This window comes from Phasianus colchicus, chromosome 13 (assembly GCF_987193195.1).
Source record: "Phasianus colchicus chromosome 13, bPhaCol1.hap1.1, whole genome shotgun sequence".
NCBI classification, from domain to species: Eukaryota; Metazoa; Chordata; class Aves; order Galliformes; family Phasianidae; genus Phasianus; species Phasianus colchicus.
In genome coordinates this window covers 19,127,143-19,149,806 of record NC_143448.1, presented here as the reverse complement: position 1 = coordinate 19,149,806, position 22,664 = coordinate 19,127,143, and the positions used below count along the sequence as shown (strand labels likewise).

The following is a 22,664-nucleotide window of genomic DNA, read 5'->3' as shown; positions in this document are numbered from 1 at the left end:
TAAAGTCCCTCCGGAAACACTCTCCGTCTGCACTTCCGGCTTCATCCCTTTGCTTTTTAAGTTCCCCCTGGGAACGCGCGGCCACTGAGATCTGCGTTCCGGCCGCCATGGCCGCGGCGGGCGGTGGTGGGGATGGAGGTGCTGGGCCGGGCCGAGCCCTGCAGACCGCCATGAGGGCGGCGAGCGGGGCTTTAGAGATGGACAGCGCGGGGAGGACGCGGGTGAGCATCACAGCCCTGTGGGGGGGGGGGGCCCGCTCTCTTGCCGCACCTCCCGCCCACCCCCCCGCCCCCACGATCCTGTGGCCATCTCTGCCTCATTTCTATTTAATTTCACCGCAGGAAGCCTATGTGGAGTATCTGAAGAGCATCACCCTCATCTCACAGGCCCTGCAAGACGAGGCAGCGCTGACAGGTAACCTCCCCCCCGCTGTCCCTCCCCCTTGCCCCACACATGGGAGCGCAGCATGACACTCCCATCTCGCAGAGGACAGCGAAGGGCTCGGCTCCAACACACCCAAAATGCTGAAGCTGGCAGAGCAGTGCCTGGAGAGAGTCAAGTCCTTGGCAGCCACACTGGGTGAGTAATGTCACCTCCAGGTGGACTGAAGCCCTTAACAGGGGCTGATGTACCCGTGTCACCCTCCATAGGGCAAAAAACAAACAAGGCAAAACCGAGCGTGCCGGGGGGGCCTGCACCCATCTCCAGGCACCGCAGGGTTTTCTCTGATGAGGGAGGCAAGCTGTCACCCTTCCTGCCGCCGGAGATCTTCCAGAAGCTGCAGATTGCTGAGGCACAGAGTGCACGCAAGTAAGTGGGGCTGAAGGACAGCAATTGTAAAGGGGCTGGGGCACAAATCCTATGGAGATTGGGAAAAGGAGAGTTAGGGGGACCTAATTGCTCCCCTCAGGGACCTGAAAGCAGAGCAGGGTTGGGTTCTTCTACCAAGCAACAATTAGGTAGGTGTGGTGCTTAGGGACATGGTTTATAGATAGAGTTGGCAATGCTGTATTAATGGTTGGTCTTGATGTCCTCCAAATGACAAGAGATTATGGTGCTGATTTACAGCAGAGAAGGTTAAGATTGGATATCAGGAAAAATTTCTTTTCAAATGGAGTGGTGATGCACCAGCACAGGCTGCCCAGGGAGTGGTTGGGTCACCATCCTTGGGGGTGTCCCAGAATTGCAGAGATGTGGCACTGAGGGATGTGGTTATGGGCATGGTGGGGTGGGTTGGGGTGGGCTTGGGGATCACCTTCCTTCAACCTGGAAGGGTCCCAACTGGCCAGGATCCCTGGCTTGCATGCAAGGCCACAGCAGCTTTCACTTCATCCCCTGCAGGGAGCTGACACCACTGGAGGAGGCATCGCTACAGAACCAGAAGCTGAAAGCTGCCTACGAGGCACGGGTGGCACGGCTCAACCCCAGCCAGGCCCTGCAGAAAACCTCGCTGGTGAGTGGGGAGCTGGGTACGATGGGTCCTATGCTGAGACTTTGAGCAGGTGTCACCCACGTAATGTTCATTGCTTGGCAGACGCTGTCTCTACAACGGCAGATGATGGAGAATCTGGTGATCGCCAGGGCACGAGAGGAGACCGTATCCTTTCCACTAAAAGAGCCCAAAGTAGGGGTCCTGTAGCTGGGCCCGGCTTTGTGCTGCAAGCCCCTGTTCCTTCCCCCGGATGCACCAATCCAGCACGTGCATTTGGTTTTGAGTTCTGCCCTGTTTCTGGCTGATGTGGGGGTACAGATCGAAGCCACATGGACAGGCTGGATGCTGCTTGTCCATCTTTGTCCAAGCTGCCCATGTGTCCTTGCTCTGGGGTCCCTAGGAGCTGTGCCTCCCCATGTACCCTGTCAGTGCTTGTGGCTGTTACTTCGTCAGCCACCCCAGGGCCGTGCTGGGTGAGATGCTGGCTCACTGGTGCGGCACTTCCAGTGCCTTAACTGTGCCCTGGCCCAGCTGCAGAGGAAAATGGAGGAGCGGCGGCTGCGGCTGCAGGAGGCGGCCAACAGGTGAGGGGATCGGGGTGTCCCAGTGGGGACTGCGAGGCTGCGGAGCTTCCTGCACACCCCTCACCTGGCACTGTGGCACTCGCAGGAGGTTCTCCAGCAGTGTGGCCCTAACCCCTGAGGAGCAAGAGCAGAGAGAGCTCTATGCTGCCATCCTTGAGTATGAACAGGACCATGTGAGTATGTGCTGGAGGCTGCTGCTCTGGGTGCCATGAATGCAGAGGGCTGTGCTGGGAATCAGGGAGAGGAGGGGCTATACCCACATCCCCACTAACCTGCTGCAAGCGCTCCCCCAGGACTGGCCACGGCAGTGGAAGGCCAGGCTGAAGAGGAGCCCGTCAGACCTGTCTCTGGTGACAGGGCTCTTCTCCTGCCTCCTCAGGTACTGCAGGGCTGGCAGGGTCGCAGCCACTTGCCATTGTCCCCTGCTCACCTCTGTCCCTCTGCTTCCAGCTTCCCAGAGCACCCCATAGTTCAGCTCCTGCGCAAGCTGCAGTGTGCAGTGTACACTCGGCTGTACCCAGCCATCAGCCAGAGCAACCATGAGGCCACTTCTGCAGCCCCCACCGGCCTTGCTTTCCTTTCACTGGATGCAGGAGGGCTGCTGCCTGCAGAGCCAGGGGGCCGGCGGCTCCGAGCCTCCCGCAGCCTGCACTGCATGTTCTCAGTGCCTGAGCACGGCCCAGCCACGCTGCGGCACAGCATCTCCGGAGCAACCCTGACTGATGGCAGCCCTGACGCCTCCAGGGCAGAAGGGAATCCTCGGTCTCCCCGGGAGAGCTCCTTTGAGGATCTGGAGCGGTTCCTGGCATCGCCTGAGGACTGGCCCCCAGCAGAGCCCATGGCTGGGCCCAGGTCTGCGGCATCGCTGCAGGAGCAGCTGAAGGGCATCGTGCGGGACATCCACAATGCCATTGGTGAGGAGCGGCCATGGCTCTGGGATGGAGGAGGGGTGACATGGCAGGCCAGGGCCTCACTGTGCCCAGCCGGGTGAGCTGCGTAACTCCTCCCTTCCCAGACAGGCTGCTGTCCCTGACCCTGCTGGCCTTTGAGGGGTTGAGCACTGCTGCTGGCAAGGACCAGTGCCTGGCCTGCATCGAGGATGCTTTCTTCCCTCCATTGTGGGCCCCGCTGCTGGCCCTTTACAGGTACCATGGCCCCAGGGCTGAGCTGGGGGCGGCTGTTATGGCCCCTCTCTGCCAGCCCCCACCCTTTTGCCCATAGGAACGTGCACTGGCCCCAAGAGGAAGCCCTGGCTCGCAGCATGGAGCGGCACCGCCACGCCAGCCCCGCCGACCTGGGGCTGTCCCCTCGGCTCTTCCCCACTGCGCCCGGCCGCCTGGCCTACGGTGCTGCCATTGAGGAGCTGTGCCTCATCCCCCTGGAGACTTGTCCCCGCAGGAAGCTGGACTGCATCGGTACGGGGCCGGGGTGGGCACAGGCTGGGTGCTGCAGCGGCCATGGGATGGCCCTGAATGCTCTGCCCTGTGCTGCAGTGCGAGCCCTGCGCAGCATCTGCGAGTGTGCCGAGGAGTACTGCAGCACCCGCGACAGCCGTGCTCCCACTGCTGGCACCATGTGAGTATGGGGTGAGGAGTGCAGCCCTGCTGCCATGGGGCTGGGGAGGTGGGCTGGTGGGGCTGCTGATTTGCACCGGAGGGGCTGGCGGCTCTTGTAGGGGTGTCTGTCAGCCTGATGGTCCCTGTTGTGGGTGGACAGCGATGCTGGTTGAGCTGGGGTTGATGGTTCCTGCTGCAGCACGCTGACAGTTTCTGCTGTGGTCGTTAACGGTACCCCACAGGGTTTGCTGTTCCCATTTTGGGGAACTGATGGTTCTTCTGCCATGCTGGTGGAGCCAGTGGTGCCCAGTGCCATAGCAGTTGGGCTGATTGTCCCTTTGCCACGGTGTCAGGGCTGATGGTTCCACTGCCGGGCTGGTGGGGCAACGGTCCCACGGCCGTGGTGGTGGGGTTTGAGCATTCCACTACCGCGGAGGTGATGAACCCGATTGCCCCTTCGCCACGGCAGCGGGCCCACGGTCCTTTAGCCACGGTGATGGGGGCCGATGGCCCCGTTGCCACGGCGACGGGCCCGATGTTCCCGCTGCCACGGTGACGGGGCCCCTGACTGATGCACGTGGCAGCGGGGCGGATGAGCTGCTGCCTCTCCTGTCCTACGCGGTGCTGCGCAGCGCTCTGCCCCAGCTGCTGTCGGAGTGCGCCGCGCTGGAGGAGTTCATCCACGAGGGGTAGGTGCCGGGAGCGGGGCGTGCCGACCGCCTGCCGCCCCGCGCCCACCGCGTGCTGTCGCGTGCCGCAGGTGCCTGCTGGGCGAGGAGGGATACTGCCTGACGTCGCTGCAGAGCGCGCTGGCCTTCCTGCAGAGCCTGCCCTGAGCTGCCGGCAAGTGCTGCGCTCCTCCCGACCGCCAGGGGGCGCCGGACGGTCCGCGCCTCCGAGCGGACGGAGTCACGTGGTGGGCGGGGCGCGGGAAGCGGAAGAACGCGCGTGTGCGGCGCGGGGCTCGGCGGCGGGCGGGGAGCGGGAGGGAAACGAGGGCGGGGAGCGGGGCCGGACCGGAACCGGGGCGCTCACCCGCCGCAACCGCAGGATGTGCGCGGGCCCGGCGCTGCGGCAGGAGTACCGGCGGGGCATGGAGCGGGGCCGCGCCCTTCCCGGTCCCGACCCCTCGTTCGGGGAACGGCTGCGGCAGCGGCTGCGGAACGAGGCGGGGCTGCTGCCGGCCCTGCAGGACGACGCCGGCGCTCTCCTGGCCCGGGGGCTGCGGGGCCGCCGCGAGCCGGGCTCGTCGCTGCGGGGTCTGGCCGCCGCCTTCGAGCTGCTGGAGCGGGCGGCCCTCAACCTCTACCTCTTCCCCTGGCGCAAGGAGTTCCGCACCATACAGGTGGGTGCCGAGCCGGGGCTGCGCGCCGGTGGGACGCGGTGCCTCGAGTGAGCCCTGCCGCTTTCCTTCTTCTCCTTCCAGACCTTCTCAGGAGCTTACGTACACGTGCTGCGGGCCGCGCTGCCCGACGCCGAGCTGCTGCGGAGCTTCGGCCGGCTGGGCTACGTGCGGCTGGATGAGCGTCGCCTCGCTGTGTCCCAGCCGCCTCCGGGCACCGAGCTGGCCGCTGCTGCGTGCGGCTTCTTCGCCTGCCGGCTGGAGTGCGAGATCCTGGCCGAAGTGCTGCTGCGGCTGCAGCCGCGCCTGCCGCGTGCCGAGGAGCTGCTGGATGCGCGCCGCCTCGCCGGGGACGTGGAGGCCTGCGTGGAGATGCTGCGGAAAGCAGCTCCCGGCTGTGAGGATGGCAGGGATTTCTACGGGGACGTACCGGACAGCCCTGAGGATCTCTATTTCGAGAGGCCAGACAGTCCTGAGGATGGTGGGGAGCGAGACCCGAGTCTCCCGGCGCTGAGCTCCAAGCTGCAGGGCGCACAGGATGTGCTCAGGAGGAATTGGGATGCCTATGAATGTAGCGAGCTCAGACAGGAGCTGCTTTCCTCCCCAGGCATCCCCAAGCCAGACCCTTCCTCCCCTTGCTTCTTCCTGCAGCAGGAGCAGAGGGAGGTGAGCAGCAGCCCCCTGTTGCTCTGCCCTGCGCGGCTGCCCCCTGGGGAGCCCCCACCAAGCAGCCACACCAGGGCTCAGCCCCCTGCTGCCCCGCAGCAACTCCCTGAGCTTCCCTCCTACCAGCTGCACTCATGCCTGCGGCAGGGCACGCTGCCTGCCTACTGCTGCACCACCTGCCAGCAGCTGCATGCTGGTACCTGCGTGGCTGGGCTGGCTTGCCGCAGCCGGCACCGTGGGCAGGAGCTGTGCTGTGAGCGGCAGCAGCGCCTCTGGCTGCAGCGCACAGAGGTGGACATGCTGCTGGCTGACAGCACCAGCACCCGGCCCTAGCATGGCACTTCAGCTTGAGGGGACACTGCTGCTGCTTGTCCCTCTGCCTGAGAGACACTGAACTCAGCCCCATGCTCCTACCGAGCCCTGCAGGGCAGTGCCAGGGAGGTAAGAGCTGGGAGGACTGAGCCCTGTTCTGGTTCCTGCTGTAAGTGGCTCGCTGCATCCCAGTAAAGTGTGGCTGCCTCATGACTTGGTGGTTTTGTCCTGGCAGGGAGGGAAGGAGGAGACCCTGGGGGATCTGCTGGATGAAAAACTGAACGTGAGCCAGCTGGGTGCTCATGCAGCTTGGAAGGCTGAAGGTATCCTGAGCTCCATCAGGAGAGGCAGCAGGAACAGGGAGGGGATTGTCCCTCCCTACACTGCCCTTGCGAGGCCCCATCTAGAGTACTGCATCCAGGCCTGGAGCCCCCAGTACAGGAAAGATGTGGAGCTGTTGAAGGGGGTCCAGAGGGCCACTGAGATGATCAGAGGGCTGAGGCACCTCCCCTACAAAAACAGGCTGAGGGAGCTGGGCTTGTTCAGCCTGGTGAAGAGCAGGCTGTGAGGAGACCTCATTGCAGCCTTCCAGTATTTAAAAGGGGATTATAAAATGGAAGGGAATCAACTTCTTACACAGGTAGACAATGACAGGACAAAGGGGAATGGTTCTAAGGTCAAGGAGGGAAGGTTTAGATTGGATGTCAAGGAAGGTCTTTACATAGAGAGTGGTGAGGTGCTGGAACAGCTGCCCAGAGAGGCTGTGGATGCCCCATCCCTGGAGGTGTTCATCACCATGTTGGATGGGGTCCTGGGCAGCCTGGTCTGGTAATAGCTGTAGAGGTTGGTGGCCCTTCCTGTGGCAGGGGGATTGGAACTTGATGAGGTCCCTTCCAACCCAAGCCATTCTATGATTCTATGGCACTCCTGTCCCTGAGGGGGCTTCATCCAGGGCCAGCATTATCCTATGGAACTGCCCTGCAGGCTCAACTCTCATCTCACAGTACAGCTGGGAAGGCTGTGCTTCAGGCTGGTGGAGAGGCAGAGCCTGTGCTGTCTTTATCCCTTTGCAGGGACAAAGGTAGAGATGTGGTGCTGACGGAGAGGCCAGACTCAGCATCCTGTCCGGGTATTGCCCTAGGGAACTTTCCACCACCACTGCCCTTTGCAGCTGTTTTTATTGACAGCACAGTCAGGGTTGCACCACACAGCCAGTACAGGCCAGAGCTGGTCCTGCCAGACATCCAGCATCTCTGTATTAAACCCCCATCTCCCCCCCTTTCAGTCCATGCCTCCATCCCACCCCCAGGGGAGGAGGCAGCACAGGCTTAAACCCATCCCGTGCTGTGCTCGCAGCTCCAGGCTGTTGCCCCCTCAGCTCCAGGGCAGAAGGAAGCCAGCACTATACAATGCTTGGGCTCTGCTGGGCTGGAAGGCTGTGGATGTTCCCAGCGTGAGAAGCTCTGCATGGGGCTGAGCGCAGGCATTGGTAACCAAGGCAGCACCCCTAAAATGCAACTCTTCAGGGACTGGGGCAACATGGCCAGGAGCCATCCCAAGAGGTGACAGCACCCAGCACTGCATCACTGAGGAGAGCTGTGTGCCTTGCCAGCAATGGGGCAGGAGCCAGTGCTCAGCCTTGGCAGCGATGATCCCTGCTTGAGTTCCCTGCATCTCCTCCTTTCGGACAGGGCTCAGGGTTTGGCACGCTTTGCCTGGGTCTCTGTCCCTGTGCTGGCGCTGGCTGCCCGCTTGTTGCGATGGTGGGGGAAGGTGGGCATGAGCTCTGGCTCACAGGCTGGGGAGGCACAGAGACAGGTCAGCAGATGCCAAGCACTGCAACCCTGGCTGGTGGGGAATGTACTTACGCAGGGGCTTCTCCTTGAAGTACGAACTATCCAGGCTGTCCTTTGCTGTTGCCCTGTGGGGACAAGATGTGGCAAGCTCTGCTCCCAGCCCAAACATGCTGCCACCTTCCCTCGCCCTCACTGCCTGCCAGCTCTCCCATTTCCCATCCCACCCGCGCTCCTCCATGGTCCCAATTCCACTCCAGCACCTGCCCACAGCACTGAGCTGTGGCTGATCCGCCACAAAGGCAGCCCCATCAGCAGGCAGGGGCCTGCCCTGAGCCCTGCCCACACAGTGGCTCTTACCGCTTCTTGGGATCATACATGAAGAGGAAGTTGAGCAGACGCAGCCCAGCCTCTGAGAGCCAGGGGAACTTGTGCTTGAGGTTGTTGTAAGGCTGTTTCCGCAGCGTGTACTGACTCACCAGGGGCAACTTGGAGAAACCCTGAGGGAAGGGGTAGGGGGGCATCAGGCAGGGCAGGAGGGCAGGCAGGGCAGGAGGTGCTGTGGGATAACTCTCACCGGCCAGATGTTTTCATTGGGTGTCCCCAGGAGCTGCACAATGAGGTCTATTTGGTGGATCTCAGAGGTGCCTGGCAGCAGTGGCTTGTGAGCCAACAGCTCAGCAAGGATGCAGCCCACGGCCCTGCAGTGCAGAGGACACACAGGAGTTGGTGAGGGCAGCAGAAATTCCTCTGTTGATGTCCTGGCTCCTACAAATCCCCCAGGCACCACCCAGCCAGCCTCAACCTCTCCTGTCCCCTGCTCTTACCACATGTCAATGCTGGTGGTCTGTGTTGTCACTCCTAGCAGCAGCTCAGGTGCTCGGTACCTGTGCAGGGAAGGCACCATCTTTAGACACAGCACAGGAAGCCCCTGCCCCCAGTGGCAGTGCTGCAAAGACTTCCTCCACATCACCCTGAGCCAGCACAGCTCAGCACCTTGCACTGACCACTCACCACAGCGTGACGACTTTGGGGGTCATGGGTTGTGGTGGCATCCCATATGTACGTGCCAGACCAAAATCCGCTGCAAGAAAGAAACGAACCCGAGGTAAGGAAAGGCAAGCTCCATGCTTTGTCTGCTTGTGGAGCAGAGGGAGAGCTGCAGGCACACCTACAGCAGGAGCTGAATTGCCAGAGACAAGGCAGCAGCCAGGGGCTCACCTATCTTCACACAGCCTTTGTCAGTCATGAGCAGGTTGGACACCTTCAGATCCCTGTGGGGAACACCGAGTGGTGGTCAGCACTGCCTGCCAGGCACAGCTCCTCCTGTACATGCACCTCCCCAAGGCACTTGGGAGGACAAAGAGCCCCATCCCTTGCCTTCCCTACCCCGGCTCCCACACTGCACAGCAAAGCCAGGGTTTTGCTCCAAGCCCCTTCCCAGAGCTTCTCCACACAGTGCTCCTCGCTCCCAGCAGAAGTGTGTGAACTGAGGAACCAACATGCAGTTATGGGGCTCATCAGACTGCCTCCCAGCAATTCCTTTTCCCCACCACACACCCAGTCTCTCCCACTGCTCTCACCTGTGGATGATGTACCTCTCATGAAGGTACTGCAGACCCCTGAGGACTTGCAAGATGATGCATTTCACCTGAAGGAAGAGGACAGCAGTGTCACCCAGCACGTGAACAGCACGGCCAGCCCTGCTGAAGCTACCAGCATAAGGTGGATTGCAAACTGCAAGGAATCCACACTGGCGGCCATGGCGTTCTGGCCCATTCTCAAGGATGACATTCCTAAAAGCCTGCCCCAACCTTTACCTGAGCCTCTGAAAAAGGTGTCTGCATGTTCTCGAGAAGACTGGCAAGGTCCTGCTCACAGTAGCCCATCACCAGGAAAATACTGTAGAGGAGACACAGGCATCTCACTGCCCAGTACTGTGAAAGGCACCTGAGAGCAATGAGGCAGCATCATCTCTGAAGGGTGGAGGGCACACAGGGAGGCTCTCACCTCTCCAGATGGTTCCCCACAACCACCTCCTTCAGTTCCACAATGTTGGGATGCTGGAGCTCCAGGAGCAGGGTGATCTCCCGCAGGCTGCTGACGGGCATTCCTGAGGGCAGTGAGAACCACACTGCACAACTGCCTCAGGTGGAGGCCAGGAACACTGCCACCTGCCACGAGGAGCCGTCCCCATTCCTCATGTACCTTCCTTCTCATTGTCCATCCGTACCTTCTTCAGTGCCACAGTCTCATCTGTCACAGTGTCCCGGGCACGGTCTGGAAGAGCAGCACAGGGCGGGAGCTCAGCATAAGCTTTAGCCAAAGGGACACAGCCACTGCTGAGTCTCACTCCTCTCAGCCTCGGTCCCACAGCGCCCAGGTGTCGGCAGATGTGCTACAGGCCCACCCTTCCACCCAGGCTCCAGCCAACACACACTTACACACTATGCCATAGGTGCCCTCTCCAATCCGATTCAGCTTCTCAAACTCCTTCACACTCCGGCATTTCCCCAGCTGGAACCAAAGAGCCACATCACAGCCAAAGGCTCTCTCTCTCAGGGGCAGCCCTCAGCAGCTTCTCACCAACATTCCCACAGCGCTACAACCTTGACAGTAGACAGCAGTCACAATAAAGGGCGACACTCTGAGCGATGCCCAGTTTGGCACTGTAAGTCTGGTTGAGTTCGACTATCAATTGTGAACTATCACAATCACAGATTCACAAACAACTACGCGCAAAGCATATGAGGTTAACCAAGAACAATGCAAAGCACATGCAAGGAACTAAGAATAATAGAGCCAGGCCAAAATCTGCTAATTTTTAAAGCTCTGCAGAGACTACAAAGTTTCCCAGGGAAGCCTCTGTGTGTGAGCTTTACACAGAAGGCATCCTTATGGGGGTGGGGATAGGAGAGAGGCTCAGTCCATCAACTGATCCCAGGAGTCAGAGATGGTCTGTGTCTGACTTGCCTGCAATGGCATCCTCCCTACTCTTCCCTCTCTCTTAAGACATCTTTACACTACCAGTTATTTTACAGGGAAAACTGAAGTGACTCCAGTCATTCCACACCTTTGTTCGGACTGCTATAAAACCCCCACATCTCCCTCACCCACGTTCAGAACGGCGGGCGCTCCTCATGTCCCCTCAGCACAGGGCCCACCCACCCCCAGGGCCGCCCCACAACCGACACTCCTCAGAAGCCCCCCGTTCGGGCGCAGGCCCCTTACCCGCTCGGACGCCGGCACCTCGAAGTAGCCCTCTCCCCACAGCCGCTGGAACCGCAGCGGTTCCACCTCGCTCTCGGCCGGAGCTCCCTCAGCGCGGTCTCCGTCCGCCATAGTTGTGAGGCGCATGCGCACACCACTTCCCGCCCACTGCGAAGCGAGCCGTGCGCATGCGCAACGCCGCGCGCCTCACCTCACGCATGCGCTCTGGCAAGCCCCAGTCTCACACATGCGCCGTTCGGCCCTGCCGCTCGCGCTGGGCCCGAGCAAGGGTTGCTAGGCAACGTGCGGCCTGCAGGGCCTGCGCTCAGCGGGGCGGCCCCCGCTCCCCGAATCGCCGTTCTGTCATCAACCACCTCCTTCTCGTTCCAAGCACTCGCTTTTATTGCCCGGCTCCTTCCCAACTGGGGAAGGCCAGGCTCAAGGGCGGGCTCCGGTGGTCTCCCTGGCCATGAGCACGCGGGAGTCACGGTGGGCGATGAGCGGCCTCTGCCTGCGGGTCATGGCTTCTCCTTGTTCACCCCGCTGTCCGGCTCCTGGCGCTCCCCAGCTCCCCCGCTGGTTGCCGCCTTGGTGGGAGGGCCTTCCATTGACATTGCTTCGGTGCATTCATCCAGGGGCGGTGTCACAGAAATGCGGGGTGTAGGGATGGTTTGTTTCTCACTGGTGAAGTCTTTTGTTGTATCTAATGAACAGAGGGGAAAAAAAACCCTATGTGAGGGATCACAATAACTTGCTTTAGAGGAGCAGAGCAGGCATGAGACACTGCTGCAGGACAACAAAGAGCTCTGTGACTGCCCTGACAAGAAAGGAGACACATCTGAAACTTCAGAGCTTTTCAGAGCCCCAGTGAGAGCCACTGCCCACCTGTTCCCCTCATATCCAGACCCTAGCTATTTATAAAGCTGCTTGTTAAGACCTGGCCAGCTGAGAACATAACGGGAAGCGCCTCACTTTGCGCTCTCTTTTGTGGGGCAGTGAGCAGGCAGAAGAAAGACTGAAACATCACAAATCTGAGAGATTTTACAGCACATTAATAGCAGCAGCCTGTGATGTGTCATTCCTTGATCTCTCCCTCTGCTTGCAAGACCAGGCTGGAAATAAAACTTCTCTATCTTGAAAGAAATAAGTTCAAAATGAGAGTGGATGACTGAGGTGAGTGGCAGCTCCATGTGTGCCCAGAGAGGCATCCCTGTCCCCATCCTTGTCCCCACTCCTATCCTCACCCCATCCTTATCTGTCCCCATTCCTACCCCCATTCCTATCCCCTATCACAGCACGCAGTGTGGGACCCCATTACCCTTTGTGCCTATGTCCTTGCAGAGCAGCTGCCCCATGGCTGCTGGTGTGGTCTCGGTCCCTTTGTGGTGTCCCGGCAACACGCACGTCACCAGCCCCGTTCGGACACCCCACCCCGCAGTCCACACCACGCCCCGACCCCATCCGCAAGGCGCAGGGTCGCCGTTCCACCCCCATCCCCGCCCACGTGCCCGCCCCGCCGCCAGGGGGCGCCATCGCCAGAGGGTGGCGCGCGCACCCCGGAAGCAGCGGTGGCCGCACCCGGAAGCGGCGGCGATACCCGGAAGCGGCGGCAGGGCAGGATGGACGGTAAGGAGCGCTGAGGCGGGGGCTCCGCCGTACCGGGTCTGGCGCGGTCTCGCCGTATTGCGCGGAGGCTGTGGGGCTTCCCGGCGTGGAGCGAGGCGGGGTGCGCTGGGTTCGGGCTGTCTCGGCCTGGGTTCCGGTGTGTCGTGGTGCTGAGGCCCGGTGCTGAGGCGACGCTCTCTTTCTCTTGCAGACACGCTCTTCCAGCTGAAGGTGAGCGCCCGGCGATCCCTCCGGCAGCTCCGTAACGTAGCGCCGCTCCGCGCCGCCCTCGTCACCTGGAGCCGGTAACGGCGTCCGGGCCGTGAGCCCCCACTCCTGGCCCCTCCCGCCCTGTGCCCCGCTGTCCGCGCGAGGGCCGAATCTGCGGCTCCGCCCGGCACAGCCGCGCTCAGCCCTACGCCCCGATACGATGCCCGCACTCCGGTGTCAGTGGCAAAGCCACCCCCGGGAGGAGGGCCTGTCCCATCGGTGTTGGCATGAACAGGGCCTCTGGGTGGCGCTGCTCTGGTTTTCCTTAGCTAACAGAAGAAGGGAGTGTAGGGTGTAAGAGTAATTGTAATGTACGCATTTAAAAAAAAAACAACAAAAAACAAAAAAACTGAGCTGCCACTTTTCTTGACTGGAATGGAAGACCCTGGCTTGCTGAGATCTGCAGCGTCCTGCTGCTGCTCTGCTCGGCTTGTCGCTGACAGCAGCTACAGGAAGAGGGAGCTCATCAGCCGAGCTTGTGCCTCAGGCAACCACTGCCAAACTTGTCCCCATCTTCACAGCAAGAAAACTGGTCCCCAGCGTGCTGTGTACTCTGAGAGCTTCCCTTCATACAACCAGCGTTGCAGCCCTGGAGGGAGTTGACACCTCCTCAGAACCTGATGGATCCCTGCTAAGCTAGGAAGCTGTACCAGCTCACAGAGCTCGTGTTGGCACCTTGTATGTGCCCTGTGAGCGGCCAGTGCCACAGAGGTGTTGCTGCTACTGGCTCCCTTGCTGTGTCCTAGCACTAACCCGCAGCTCTCTCTCCAGTTCACAGCGAAGCAGCTGGAGAAACTTGCCAAAAAAGCTGAGAAGGACTCCAAGGCGGAACAAGCCAAAGTCAAGAAGGTGCGTGGGCGTTTGTCACAAAGTCATGATGCTGGCAGTCTGGATGCTGCGCTGAGCAGCTGGACATCCTGCCTTCTTTTGTGCCCCACCAGCTATGTGCTGCTGACAGATGGAGAAAAAGGGGCAGTTTCTTCTCTTGCTCTCGGTATATTTTGAAATCTCACCCTGAGATCTTGAATCTGCTGAGCAGATGTGGTGCGTCACTGTGACACAGAGGGATTTAATTCCCTTCCAAGGATGTGCTCAGTGTTTACAGAAGTCGCAGATGAGCTGTTTCCTGCTGAAAGTCTGTCAGGCAGAAAAGGGGAGTGCTTGTTTATAAATATGGAGTGGTTTCTTGGTGCAGGCGGTTGCCCTTTGCTCTTCCAGGCCCTTCAGCAGAAGAATGTGGAGTGTGCTCGTGTCTATGCAGAGAATGCCATCCGCAAGAAGAACGAGGGGCTGAACTGGCTCCGCATGGCTTCCCGAGTGGATGCGGTGGCCTCCAAGGTGCAGACAGCAGTGACAATGAAGGGGGTAAGAGCCTTTGTTCTTCTCAGAGCACGGGGTTCTGAGAGCAGTCTGTGCCCTGTGTAGTGTTGGCTCCTCCCTTCTCATCTGCCTTGAACCTTGGACTTCCTTGTTCTCAGATGAGGATCCTGTAAAGCTTTGTAATGAGCCCAGTCACTCTCGATGTAGTGAAGCTTCTGACATGCCCACAGAGAGCTCTCCAGGCTGATTTATTGTGGCTCTAATTAAGGAGGCTCATGCCTGCTTTCTTGTCTGTGCTAGCCATTGTATGTGTGTTTACAGAGAAGTGGGCTGGGACCCGTCCCCCTTGGAGCTGCAGTGGTGTGGTACCTCGGGCTGTGCTCCGCCTAGGGCTGTGTGCCAGGGTTTTACTTTCATCAGGGATGACTTTGTTTCTGGACAGCATCCATGAAGCAATATCCTCTTGCAGGTGACGAAAAACATGGCTCAGGTGACCAAGGCTTTGGACAAAGCTCTGAGCTCCATGGACCTGCAGAAGGTGTCTGCAGTGATGGATAAGTTTGAGCAGCAGGTTCAGAATTTGGATGTTCATACATCGGTAAGTGGAGATGGCCTTGAGGGGTCTAGGTGGACTGGGACTGCTCTGTGTGTCAGGTGTATGAGAGACATTGGGCAGGACACAGCACTGCTGCCTAGAAAGAAAGTGTTTGCTGTATAAAGGGGCAAACCAGAGGCAAGGGAAGAAAAGCAAAGGTGCTGTCCCAGCTAGAGGTTGCTCAGATGGAGCTGTGGAGGACTGCACCTCCCCCTTTATGCTTTACCCATGAGGTGGGCTGACAGGCTGTCTCTGTTGCAGGTCATGGAGGACTCCATGAGCTCCGCTACCACACTGACCACACCACAGGAGCAGGTAGACAGCCTCATTGTACAGATCGCAGAGGAGAATGGTTTGGAGATCATGGACCAGCTCAACCAGCTCCCCGAGGGTGCTTCAGCAGTAGGGGAGAGCTCAATGCGCTCCCAGGAAGACCAGCTGTCACGGAGGTTTGTTCTCTCCCAGGTCCTTCACCTCATGCTGAGGCGGTTTTGAGTTCTTCCCAGGGGTCTCTCACTGATGTGAGCAGTCATTTAAGCAGTATGGTTGGCTGAGTGGATGCTGAGCCCTTGGTGGCACTAGCTCAGGCAAGCTAGAAGCCTGCAGCATCTTCCAGGCAGCCCCTGTGGTGCTTTGTGAGGCCTGGGAAGGGTGCAGTCAGGCAAAGTAGCCATTCGGTTAGTTAGTAAGTGATGGGGGCGGCTGCTGGCACCTGGCTTCTCTCGATCCGGAGCAGAACCATCTGCCCCTGCTCTGTGCTCATCCTCACGCAGCTGCTACTGCTATGGAACGCTTGATGTTGACCTTCAATCAGCTCCAGGAACAGGCTGTTTTGCTGGAACTGCCCCAGGAGGAACCAATGAGCTTCCTCTCCCTGCTCCCTCCCTGCTGCTCCCCATGAGGCTGCAGCCGGAGTCCCTCTGGAGGCTTCTGTGCAGAGTTGTGTCCTGCACAGCCTGGCTGGTGGGTCCTTCAGGCTGTTCCTGGCTGCTCTCATGCCAGATTCCTCTTGTCTTTTCCCTTTCAGGTTGGCTGCCTTGCGGAATTAGATCTCCTGTTACCCCTGCGGACTGCTGCCATGCTGGTTGTATGGTGTATGGGGATGGAGGGACTCAGGACTCCTTCATTTCTGCCTTTACCACGTCCTTGCTCTGACCTGCTGGCTGGGCAGGGCCAGCTCCTCCTGCAGCAACGTGTCCCCAGCCCTGTCCGCCTCCCTGCAGACTCTTCTTTTGGGGTGCAGTAGTGACCAGAGCAGGCAGAGATCCCGACAGGGGGTGTGGAGCCAAGGACAGCCCTTCTCTGGGCTTGATGAGTACTTTGCTGTTTCTTATTTTAGGGTGTTTTTCATTTGAGGGTTGCTGCTGGCTTCTCGCAGCGTCCCGTGATGCAATGTGATTTAACACTAAATGAATCCTTTTGGAGGTGGGCCACAGTGTCTCCTGGGGTGCTGGCTGCCTGTCTCTTCCCTGTGTAGCCTGCTTCTGTTGTTACCTGCTTTTGGGCTTCTGTACTGTGGGCAGCACTTTGCTGGGGACCTACAGCAAGTGTCTGTCCACATGGAGAAGATTTACAGCGGGGGTGGGGGAGGCTATGGTGTTTCTGGGGGGTTTGTGCCTTGCAGGAAGCAGTGCCCTTGCCCAGCTCTCACTGCTTGGTCCGTAGCCATACGTGGGTGCCCTGCTTGCGGGCTTCTCCTTGCAGATTCACCTCATCATGGCAGGCCAACCACCCTTGCTTATCTTGACCACAAAGTGACCTTTAAAACCCTCCTCCTGCCCTGCACAAGCCTGTGTGTGTGAATCCTTGCATCTACCACCTCCCACCAGTACGGTTTGGCAGTGAGGTCTCTGTGCCATGACTTAACCGTGTGCCCGGTCCATGCCCAGTGCCCTGCAGCTGGGAGAGGATCTCAGCTGCTCTCAGCCTTGGTTACTCATCCCAGCCTTCTGCTGCTGGATGGGTTTGCTGGTGTAAATACCAAACTGCCCTGAGTGTGCATCAACCAGCCCTGTGCTCTGCCTGGCCCCTGGCTCTCCCTGCTGCCATTCCCACTCTGCTATCCCCACCTTGCTGCATCTGTGGTGTGTGTGAGCTGCTGCCTGCACTGGGGTGAGAGGTGCTGCTCTGCTCCCACCTCCCACAGTGGAACATAACTGCTCAGAAAACCTTCCTTTGGGCTGAGGTTTTCGCTGCCCCTTCTCACAGACGCCACCGAGGTACAGGGTGGATTGAGAGCTTACAGGAAGGACAAAAAGTTTCCTTTGTCTCTTACAAGGGGGACTTCCAGGCTGCAAACAGTGTGCTGCAGCTGTCTGGCCCTGCAGTGCTGGAGCCAAGCTATGAAGCATGCAGCCAGCCCTGCTGTGGAGCGGCAGCTTCACTTCATCGGCTGTAATGGGAACTTTCAGTCATGTGCAGCTGCAGTGGGAATGGGGCCTTGGCTGCTATCGGCAGGGCAACAGCAGTGTGGGGAGAGTGCAGGCAGCTCCATCCTTCATCCTCTGGTGCTGGCACCCAGCCCCAGGGTCATGGACACTGCAGTGCTTGTAACAAAAACAATTCTCACTGCTTTGATTATTTTTTCTGAGTTCAATGGCTGTGGCAGCACGTGGCTGGTGACCAGAAGAGCCTTATTCCCTCGTGTGCAGCTGTAGGGATGCGGGGTGGTGACGAGGGCATGGGAGGTGCCTGCACCATGGAATGGCACTGCTGCTAGCTCCTGGCCCTGCATGGGCACCATGTGTGGGGCTGGGAACTGGGATGAGGCCCAGGGAGACCGAGACCCTGCCCCTGGAGTCAGTCCCTTTTCCCATCTGATTTTTCTCTGTGTCTTGATCCGTGGTGGTATTTTTTTAAAGCCTGTCTCGTTTGCCTTTTTTCTTCTCCAAAACCCTGTTGATTACCTAATGCTGTTTTAAATAAACACTCTGAACATCCATCGTAGTGTGCACGGGGTTTTAGGCAGAAGAGGGGGGTCTGGGCTGTGCCTGTTCTCTGCTGTGGGTTGAAAACCCAACTGCAGCAGGGGGCAGCACCCACTGTGGGCTGAGCTGAGGAGGAAGAGACCCATTCCTTCAGCCTTCCTGCTCAGGGAAAGGGCAGGTAGCGCCTGCTGGGGGTCACAGCCTCTGGGGGTGGCTCAGTAGAAGGCCTCTCATGTGCTGAGGACACTGAGTGGGCACGTCCCCGCAGAAACCACTTCCCTTCCTGTGGTTGTGCTGGGGGAACCGGGCAAGCAGGGACCGCTGCAGCCGTGGCACAGCCAACACAGCCCAGGATGACTGCCTCCTTTCTAGATCCTTTTTCCCAGTTTTGTTTTTGGGCTGCTGAGCTCATTGCACTCTTCCCCACACCTTTCCCTTGCCCTTCTGAGAAGCTTGGGCTTGCCGAGGGGAAGCCCCCGGCTCCATGAAGTAAGCAAGCTCCAGTGTTTCCCACCACGCAGACCCGGACCTGCCACCAGCATCCACCACCCATGGGTGCCATCCTGGTGGGACTGGGGCTCATCCCCTCCCTGCTCCCTGCTGGCAGAGTGGGCTTTGTGCCTCAGCCAAATTGTGAATGCCACAGGAAGATGACTCTCCTTCACAAGCTTGTTTTCGTGGTGCCCAGAGCTGCCTCCGCTCCAAAGACAGGCTGTTCCCAAATGTGAGAGGAAATTGCTAAGAAGATGATTGAGTAGCCAATTAATTAGCTAATGATTAATGTAAGCATCCTGCGGAGGCAGCCCCGCTGCCACCCTGGCCGCGTGTTGTTGCAGTGATGTCTCACTCCTGCTGCAGTGACAGCCCGAACACCGAGCAGGATGGCTTTATTTTGTGACTGGGCTGGGGCAGGACGTGGGCACTATGGCAGCAGGGTGCTGAGCAGGGGCAGCACCAGCACCAGGGCTGCTGGCAGGGGCAGGGCTGGGCTGGCATCAGTGGTGGTGGTGGTGGTGTAGCCATAGCTTGTGCGGCACTCTCCTTCCAGCTCCTCCAGGGCGATGGGCTCCTCGAGGGGCAGTGTGCCCTGCAGGGATGCCTTCACCTGCAGGGCCAGGGAGAGTTTGCATCACAGGGTGCTTTGTGCATCTGTGTGTGCTGCTCAGACCCCTGCTCTGCATGTCCCCCATCCATCCTATGTGCCCATTCTCCCCATGCATCCTCATGACCCATTTGTTCATGTTCTAATGCACCCCAGTGCCCTCCACATCCCTGTGCCCAGTGCATAACCCTTTGCCCCATCCACTTCCATGCCTCCCTTTACCTCCCCCATTCCCCACTCACCGTCTCCACACTCTTGAACACCCTCAGCAGGTTTTTGGCCAGCGCTGCGCTCACCTCCTGCTCCGTCCAGTTCCTGGCCAGCAGCTCCGCCACCAGCGCAGGGTACTTGGAAACGTCCTCCAGCCCCGTGGGCAGCCTGTGGCACCCACAGCTCAGAGCCCGACATGGGAGCACCCCAATCCAGCAATTCCCAGTGGACACCCCACGCCCAGGGTCACCCCTTGGCCACTCCATCCCGCTTCCCACGTGCCATCACCCACTTTACCCTGTGACACCATCATAGTCCCCGCCAAAGCCGACGGATTCAATGCCTGCCACTTTCTTCACATGGTCCATATGGTCTGTGGGCACAGAGGGGCCGGGTGAGGGGATGGGGTGACACTGTCCTCACCTCATCCCTGCCCGCTGCCTCACCTGCGACATCAGCCAGCGTGGCTGTGTTGCTGCAGGTCACGTACTGGTTGTAGAAGTTGACCATCACCAGGCTGCCTGTGGAGGCCTGCAGGAGAGGTGGCCCTGAGTCCTGTGGCACTGTGCTGGACCCCCTCCACCCCCAGTGCTCCCATCGGGTGCTCACCACCATCTGCAGCACATCGTCGGGCACATTGCGGGCGTGTGGGCAGATGCTGTAGGCAGAGGAGTGGCTGAAGATGACGGGAGCTTTGGAGACATTCAGTGCCATCTTCATGGTCTCCACTGAGACATGAGCCAAGTCTATGATCATGCCCAGGCGGTTCATCTCCTCCAGAACTTTCTGTAGGGGGGGGGGCAGGGGTAGGGACAAGGCAGTGTGAGGACACCATGCCCTCAGGACTGGCTGGTCCACGGCACTGCCACCCAGCTCCATCCCACTCACCTTCCCAAACGGTGTGAGGCCGTGGTGCACAGGTTGCTCCTCCTCAGTGTCCACCAGCCAGTTGTCAGCCCTGTGCCACGGGGACAGCATCAGACCCCGAGCCTCATCCCCATCCCCATCCCTGCCATCCCAACGACAGTTCCACGGTGGGGTACCAGGGTGTGTTGCAGCTGTGTGTCAGGGTCATGTAGCGCACGCCCAGGCGGTAGAAGGTGCGCAGCACCCCCAGGCTGCTGTCGATGGAGTGGCCGCCCTCCACACCGATGAGGCTGGCCACCTTCTTGTTCTGGAATGCCTGCTCGATGCCTGCAGGGGCACAGCGAGTGCTCAGCTGGGGACAGACACCCATAGCCTCATGCCCCTTGCAGCCATCCCCCCACCCGCTCACCTGTGCTAGAAACAACGCAGGCGAAGGTCTCGGGGTACAGCTCACACATGCGGTGCACCACGTCGATCTGCTCCAGCGTGCGCTTCACTGCGTCCTTGTTCTGCGTGTCGCAGGGCACGTACACCGACCAGAACTGGTGGGATGGCAGCTGGTGAGCACCCAGAGCCCCAGCTTGCTGCTTTGGTGCCCGTGCCCTGCTTGCTGTCCCACCTGGCCGCCCACGTGTCCAGTGTTCAGCTTGGGGATGTTGGTGTGGGTGTTGTTCAGTTGTGTCAGGTTGGATGCCGGCAGCAACAGTTGGTTATTGAACAGTTTGAGGAGCTGCCACGGCAGGTCGTTGTGCCTGGGCCAGGGAGAAAGTGGGAGCAGGGGGTTGTCTGCCCAACTGATCAATCATTTGGCTGCCCATCTGCCTTCCTGCTTCATCATCCATCCATCCACCCATTAGGCACCATTCATCCCCCACCATCCATCCATCCACCCATCCTCCCCTTCCTCCCTCTTCCCTTTGCCCCTCCCTCCCTCCACATCTGCCCCTCCCTTCTCCTGCCCCTTCCTCCATCCATCCATCTGTCCCACCCATCCATCTCTGCCACCAGGAAGTGATGCCCAGGATTAGGGGTGTGGTTCCCCTGCAGAAACACCCCCCATGCAGCCCCCCCCACTCATCCCCAACCCGCTCCTTTCTCCCTGCATGTCTCCAGCCCCACATCTCTGCACAGGGCTGTCACCACCACCACCACCGCGTGCTGTTAAGGGCTCAGCAGCATCACTGGGGAAGAGCTGGGTCTCCCACGGCCCCACATCCCTTGGCTCCCACAGCTCCACTCCCACTGCCTGGGGTTCTCTGGGCTGCATGATGGCCCCGTACCCATGTGGGCACCACTGGGAACAGTAGCATGGTGGAGGACTGGGGACATCCCTAAGGACACGATCCTGCAGGACTTCCCCTGGGGCAGCCTGACCCCACCGCTTCCCAGCACGACTCCTGACCTGGCTGCCGGGGTTCCCCCCAGCCACACAGCCCCAGGTACCACGTGGAATCCCCCGGTAGGGCCATTCCCATGCGTCCCTCGAGAGCTCCATGCGGGCATTCCCAGGACAGCGCCGTTCTTATGTGGTGTCCCTGGGGTGCTCAGTGAGGGCATTTCCCAGGCAGGTCCATGGGATTTTCTGAGCTGGGGATTTCTCAGGGAACCGAGAGCCCATCCCGCAGTGCCATGCAAGCTTTGGAGCGGACGCGTGGCCTTGCTTACCCATCGATGACCGGTGTGGAGTTCATGATGCGCTCAGCCTCCTGCTGGAACGTCTGCCCCGAGCAGGGCAGCAGCAGGCACAGCAGCAGCACGATCCTGCGCAGCATCCTCGCGTGGCGTGCCGGTGGTGGGCTGAGATTGCTGCCCTGCTGCTGCAGGATCCCGCTGAGCGCTCCCACACTGCTGACTGCTCTTTCCCGTGGTAAATCAATAACCAGCACTGGGGCCATAAACCCACCCTTGCACCCTGCACCCCAACCCCGGCAGTGCCTGGGCACCGCGACGGCCTCTGCAGCGCAGCGCAGGGTAACACGGGGACGCGCATAGCTGTGGTTACGCTCCCGGCCCCTCTAACGCAGCACAGATTTTTTCTGCTGGGAAAAACGCTGTTCCAAGCCCCTCCTCGGCCTCCCTGTCCCAGCACCCCCTGCCCCAACCCGGCACCCATAGCCCCATAGAAGCACCTCCAGCCCCATGCCCCTCATGCCATGGGGTCTGGCACCCCTGTCCCCAGCTCACCACCAGCCCCGGGACACTCAGGCAGCTGCTCCCTGTCGTGGCTCTGAAAAATGTGTTCTTGCTTGCGTGCCGTGCAGAGCTGGAACGGGCTCCGGCCACCCCAGAGCCAGCCCCCATCATGGCTGCGGGCGGGGGCCGAGCACCAGGGCACCCCACAGCTCCATGCCTCGGCCACCCAGCTCTGTGGGCTGGGAGACAGCATTAGGGTGGCACAGCCAGTGGTGTTGGTGCTGCGGGGGGAAACTGAGGCACACATCCACTCTGCATTGCATCCTGTATACAGGGCCATGGGTGGCCTTGGGAACTGCAGTGGCCATATGCTGGGAGTGGCGTGGAGTCACACAGAGCAGCACCGGCCCCAGAACCTCATCCTGGGGTGATCAAGCTGGAAACCCCCCTGCAGCACAGTGAGCACAGCCATAGGGCACCAAGGCCTCTACCACATGGAGCGTGGCATGGGACTGGCACCCCGCAGCACAGGAGTCACCTATGGGGCCAGTGAAGCTTCTGAGCTCTCCAACCCCTTGGGGCTCGCAGCCCCCCAGCGCTCCCCACATCCCCCGTGGGCTCAGCCATGTGCTCCCCATGGTGGCCCCATCCCCGGACGACCCCACAGCCCCATCCCTGCGGCCCCGTTCCCCTCGTGCCGGCCCCGCGCAGCCGCCCTCGGCCTCCTGCCAGGAATGTGT

At 60.1% G+C, this 22,664-nt stretch overlaps 5 protein-coding genes across 10 annotated transcripts; 3 read left to right on the top strand and 2 right to left on the bottom strand.

Annotated features, from left to right (window-relative positions):
- The first annotated feature begins 39 nt into the window (after nucleotides 1-39).
- On the top strand, nucleotides 40-4,472 carry VPS9D1 (VPS9 domain containing 1). Of its 2 annotated transcripts, XM_031615097.2 has the most exons (15): nucleotides 42-221; nucleotides 342-414; nucleotides 487-579; nucleotides 651-810; nucleotides 1,342-1,453; nucleotides 1,535-1,597; nucleotides 1,964-2,016; nucleotides 2,102-2,189; nucleotides 2,310-2,395; nucleotides 2,467-2,930; nucleotides 3,032-3,161; nucleotides 3,238-3,431; nucleotides 3,510-3,591; nucleotides 4,157-4,261; nucleotides 4,333-4,472. In XM_031615097.2, the coding sequence occupies exons 1-15, from the start codon at nucleotides 108-110 to the stop codon at nucleotides 4,406-4,408; spliced, it is 1,893 nt and encodes a 630-aa protein (XP_031470957.2). In that variant the 5' UTR covers nucleotides 42-107; the 3' UTR covers nucleotides 4,409-4,472. The 2 variants fall into 2 exon arrangements, 1 of the variants encoding a protein (XP_031470957.2); XR_004170038.2 differs by lacking the exon at nucleotides 4,333-4,472 and having other exon boundaries at nucleotides 40-221; nucleotides 3,258-3,431; nucleotides 3,510-4,326.
- SPATA2L (spermatogenesis associated 2 like) lies at nucleotides 4,342-6,105 on the top strand. Its single transcript, XM_031615098.2, has 3 exons — nucleotides 4,342-4,415; nucleotides 4,623-4,917; nucleotides 4,999-6,105. The coding sequence occupies exons 2-3, from the start codon at nucleotides 4,624-4,626 to the stop codon at nucleotides 5,911-5,913; spliced, it is 1,209 nt and encodes a 402-aa protein (XP_031470958.2). The 5' UTR covers nucleotides 4,342-4,415; nucleotide 4,623; the 3' UTR covers nucleotides 5,914-6,105.
- A 100-nt stretch (nucleotides 6,106-6,205) lies between these two features.
- Nucleotides 6,206-13,121, bottom strand: CDK10 (cyclin dependent kinase 10). Of its 4 annotated transcripts, none has more exons than XM_031615564.2 (14): nucleotides 12,555-13,121; nucleotides 10,917-11,598; nucleotides 10,130-10,202; nucleotides 9,894-9,965; nucleotides 9,696-9,798; nucleotides 9,506-9,587; nucleotides 9,269-9,336; nucleotides 8,907-8,959; nucleotides 8,700-8,769; nucleotides 8,513-8,572; nucleotides 8,263-8,386; nucleotides 8,046-8,185; nucleotides 7,761-7,813; nucleotides 6,206-7,690 (listed from the first exon to the last, which is right to left on the bottom strand). In XM_031615564.2, exons 2-14 carry the CDS (start codon nucleotides 11,040-11,042, stop codon nucleotides 7,587-7,589), a joined length of 1,128 nt encoding a protein of 375 aa, XP_031471424.2. In that variant the 5' UTR covers nucleotides 11,043-11,598; nucleotides 12,555-13,121; the 3' UTR covers nucleotides 6,206-7,586. The 4 variants fall into 4 exon arrangements, with proteins under 4 accessions (XP_031471424.2, XP_090005623.1, XP_031471423.2 ...); XM_090149497.1 differs by lacking the exon at nucleotides 12,555-13,121 and adding an exon at nucleotides 12,214-12,387 and having other exon boundaries at nucleotides 10,130-10,294; XM_031615563.2 differs by lacking the exon at nucleotides 12,555-13,121 and adding an exon at nucleotides 12,214-12,387.
- CHMP1A (charged multivesicular body protein 1A) lies at nucleotides 12,430-15,869 on the top strand. Its single transcript, XM_031615569.2, has 7 exons — nucleotides 12,430-12,521; nucleotides 12,712-12,731; nucleotides 13,542-13,619; nucleotides 13,989-14,135; nucleotides 14,560-14,688; nucleotides 14,947-15,134; nucleotides 15,713-15,869. The coding sequence occupies exons 1-7, from the start codon at nucleotides 12,515-12,517 to the stop codon at nucleotides 15,732-15,734; spliced, it is 591 nt and encodes a 196-aa protein (XP_031471429.1). The 5' UTR covers nucleotides 12,430-12,514; the 3' UTR covers nucleotides 15,735-15,869.
- A 1,930-nt stretch (nucleotides 15,870-17,799) lies between these two features.
- On the bottom strand, nucleotides 17,800-22,636 carry DPEP1 (dipeptidase 1). 2 transcript variants are annotated; one of them, XM_090149494.1, is made up of 11 exons: nucleotides 21,976-22,636; nucleotides 21,457-21,643; nucleotides 20,411-20,543; nucleotides 20,201-20,333; nucleotides 19,968-20,118; nucleotides 19,813-19,882; nucleotides 19,534-19,710; nucleotides 19,371-19,455; nucleotides 19,222-19,297; nucleotides 18,957-19,092; nucleotides 17,800-18,717 (listed from the first exon to the last, which is right to left on the bottom strand). In XM_090149494.1, exons 1-11 carry the CDS (start codon nucleotides 22,262-22,264, stop codon nucleotides 18,535-18,537), a joined length of 1,620 nt encoding a protein of 539 aa, XP_090005620.1. In that variant the 5' UTR covers nucleotides 22,265-22,636; the 3' UTR covers nucleotides 17,800-18,534. The 2 variants fall into 2 exon arrangements, with proteins under 2 accessions (XP_090005620.1, XP_090005621.1); XM_090149495.1 differs by having other exon boundaries at nucleotides 21,457-21,648; nucleotides 21,976-22,017.
- Between the last annotated feature and the right edge of the window lie 28 nt (nucleotides 22,637-22,664).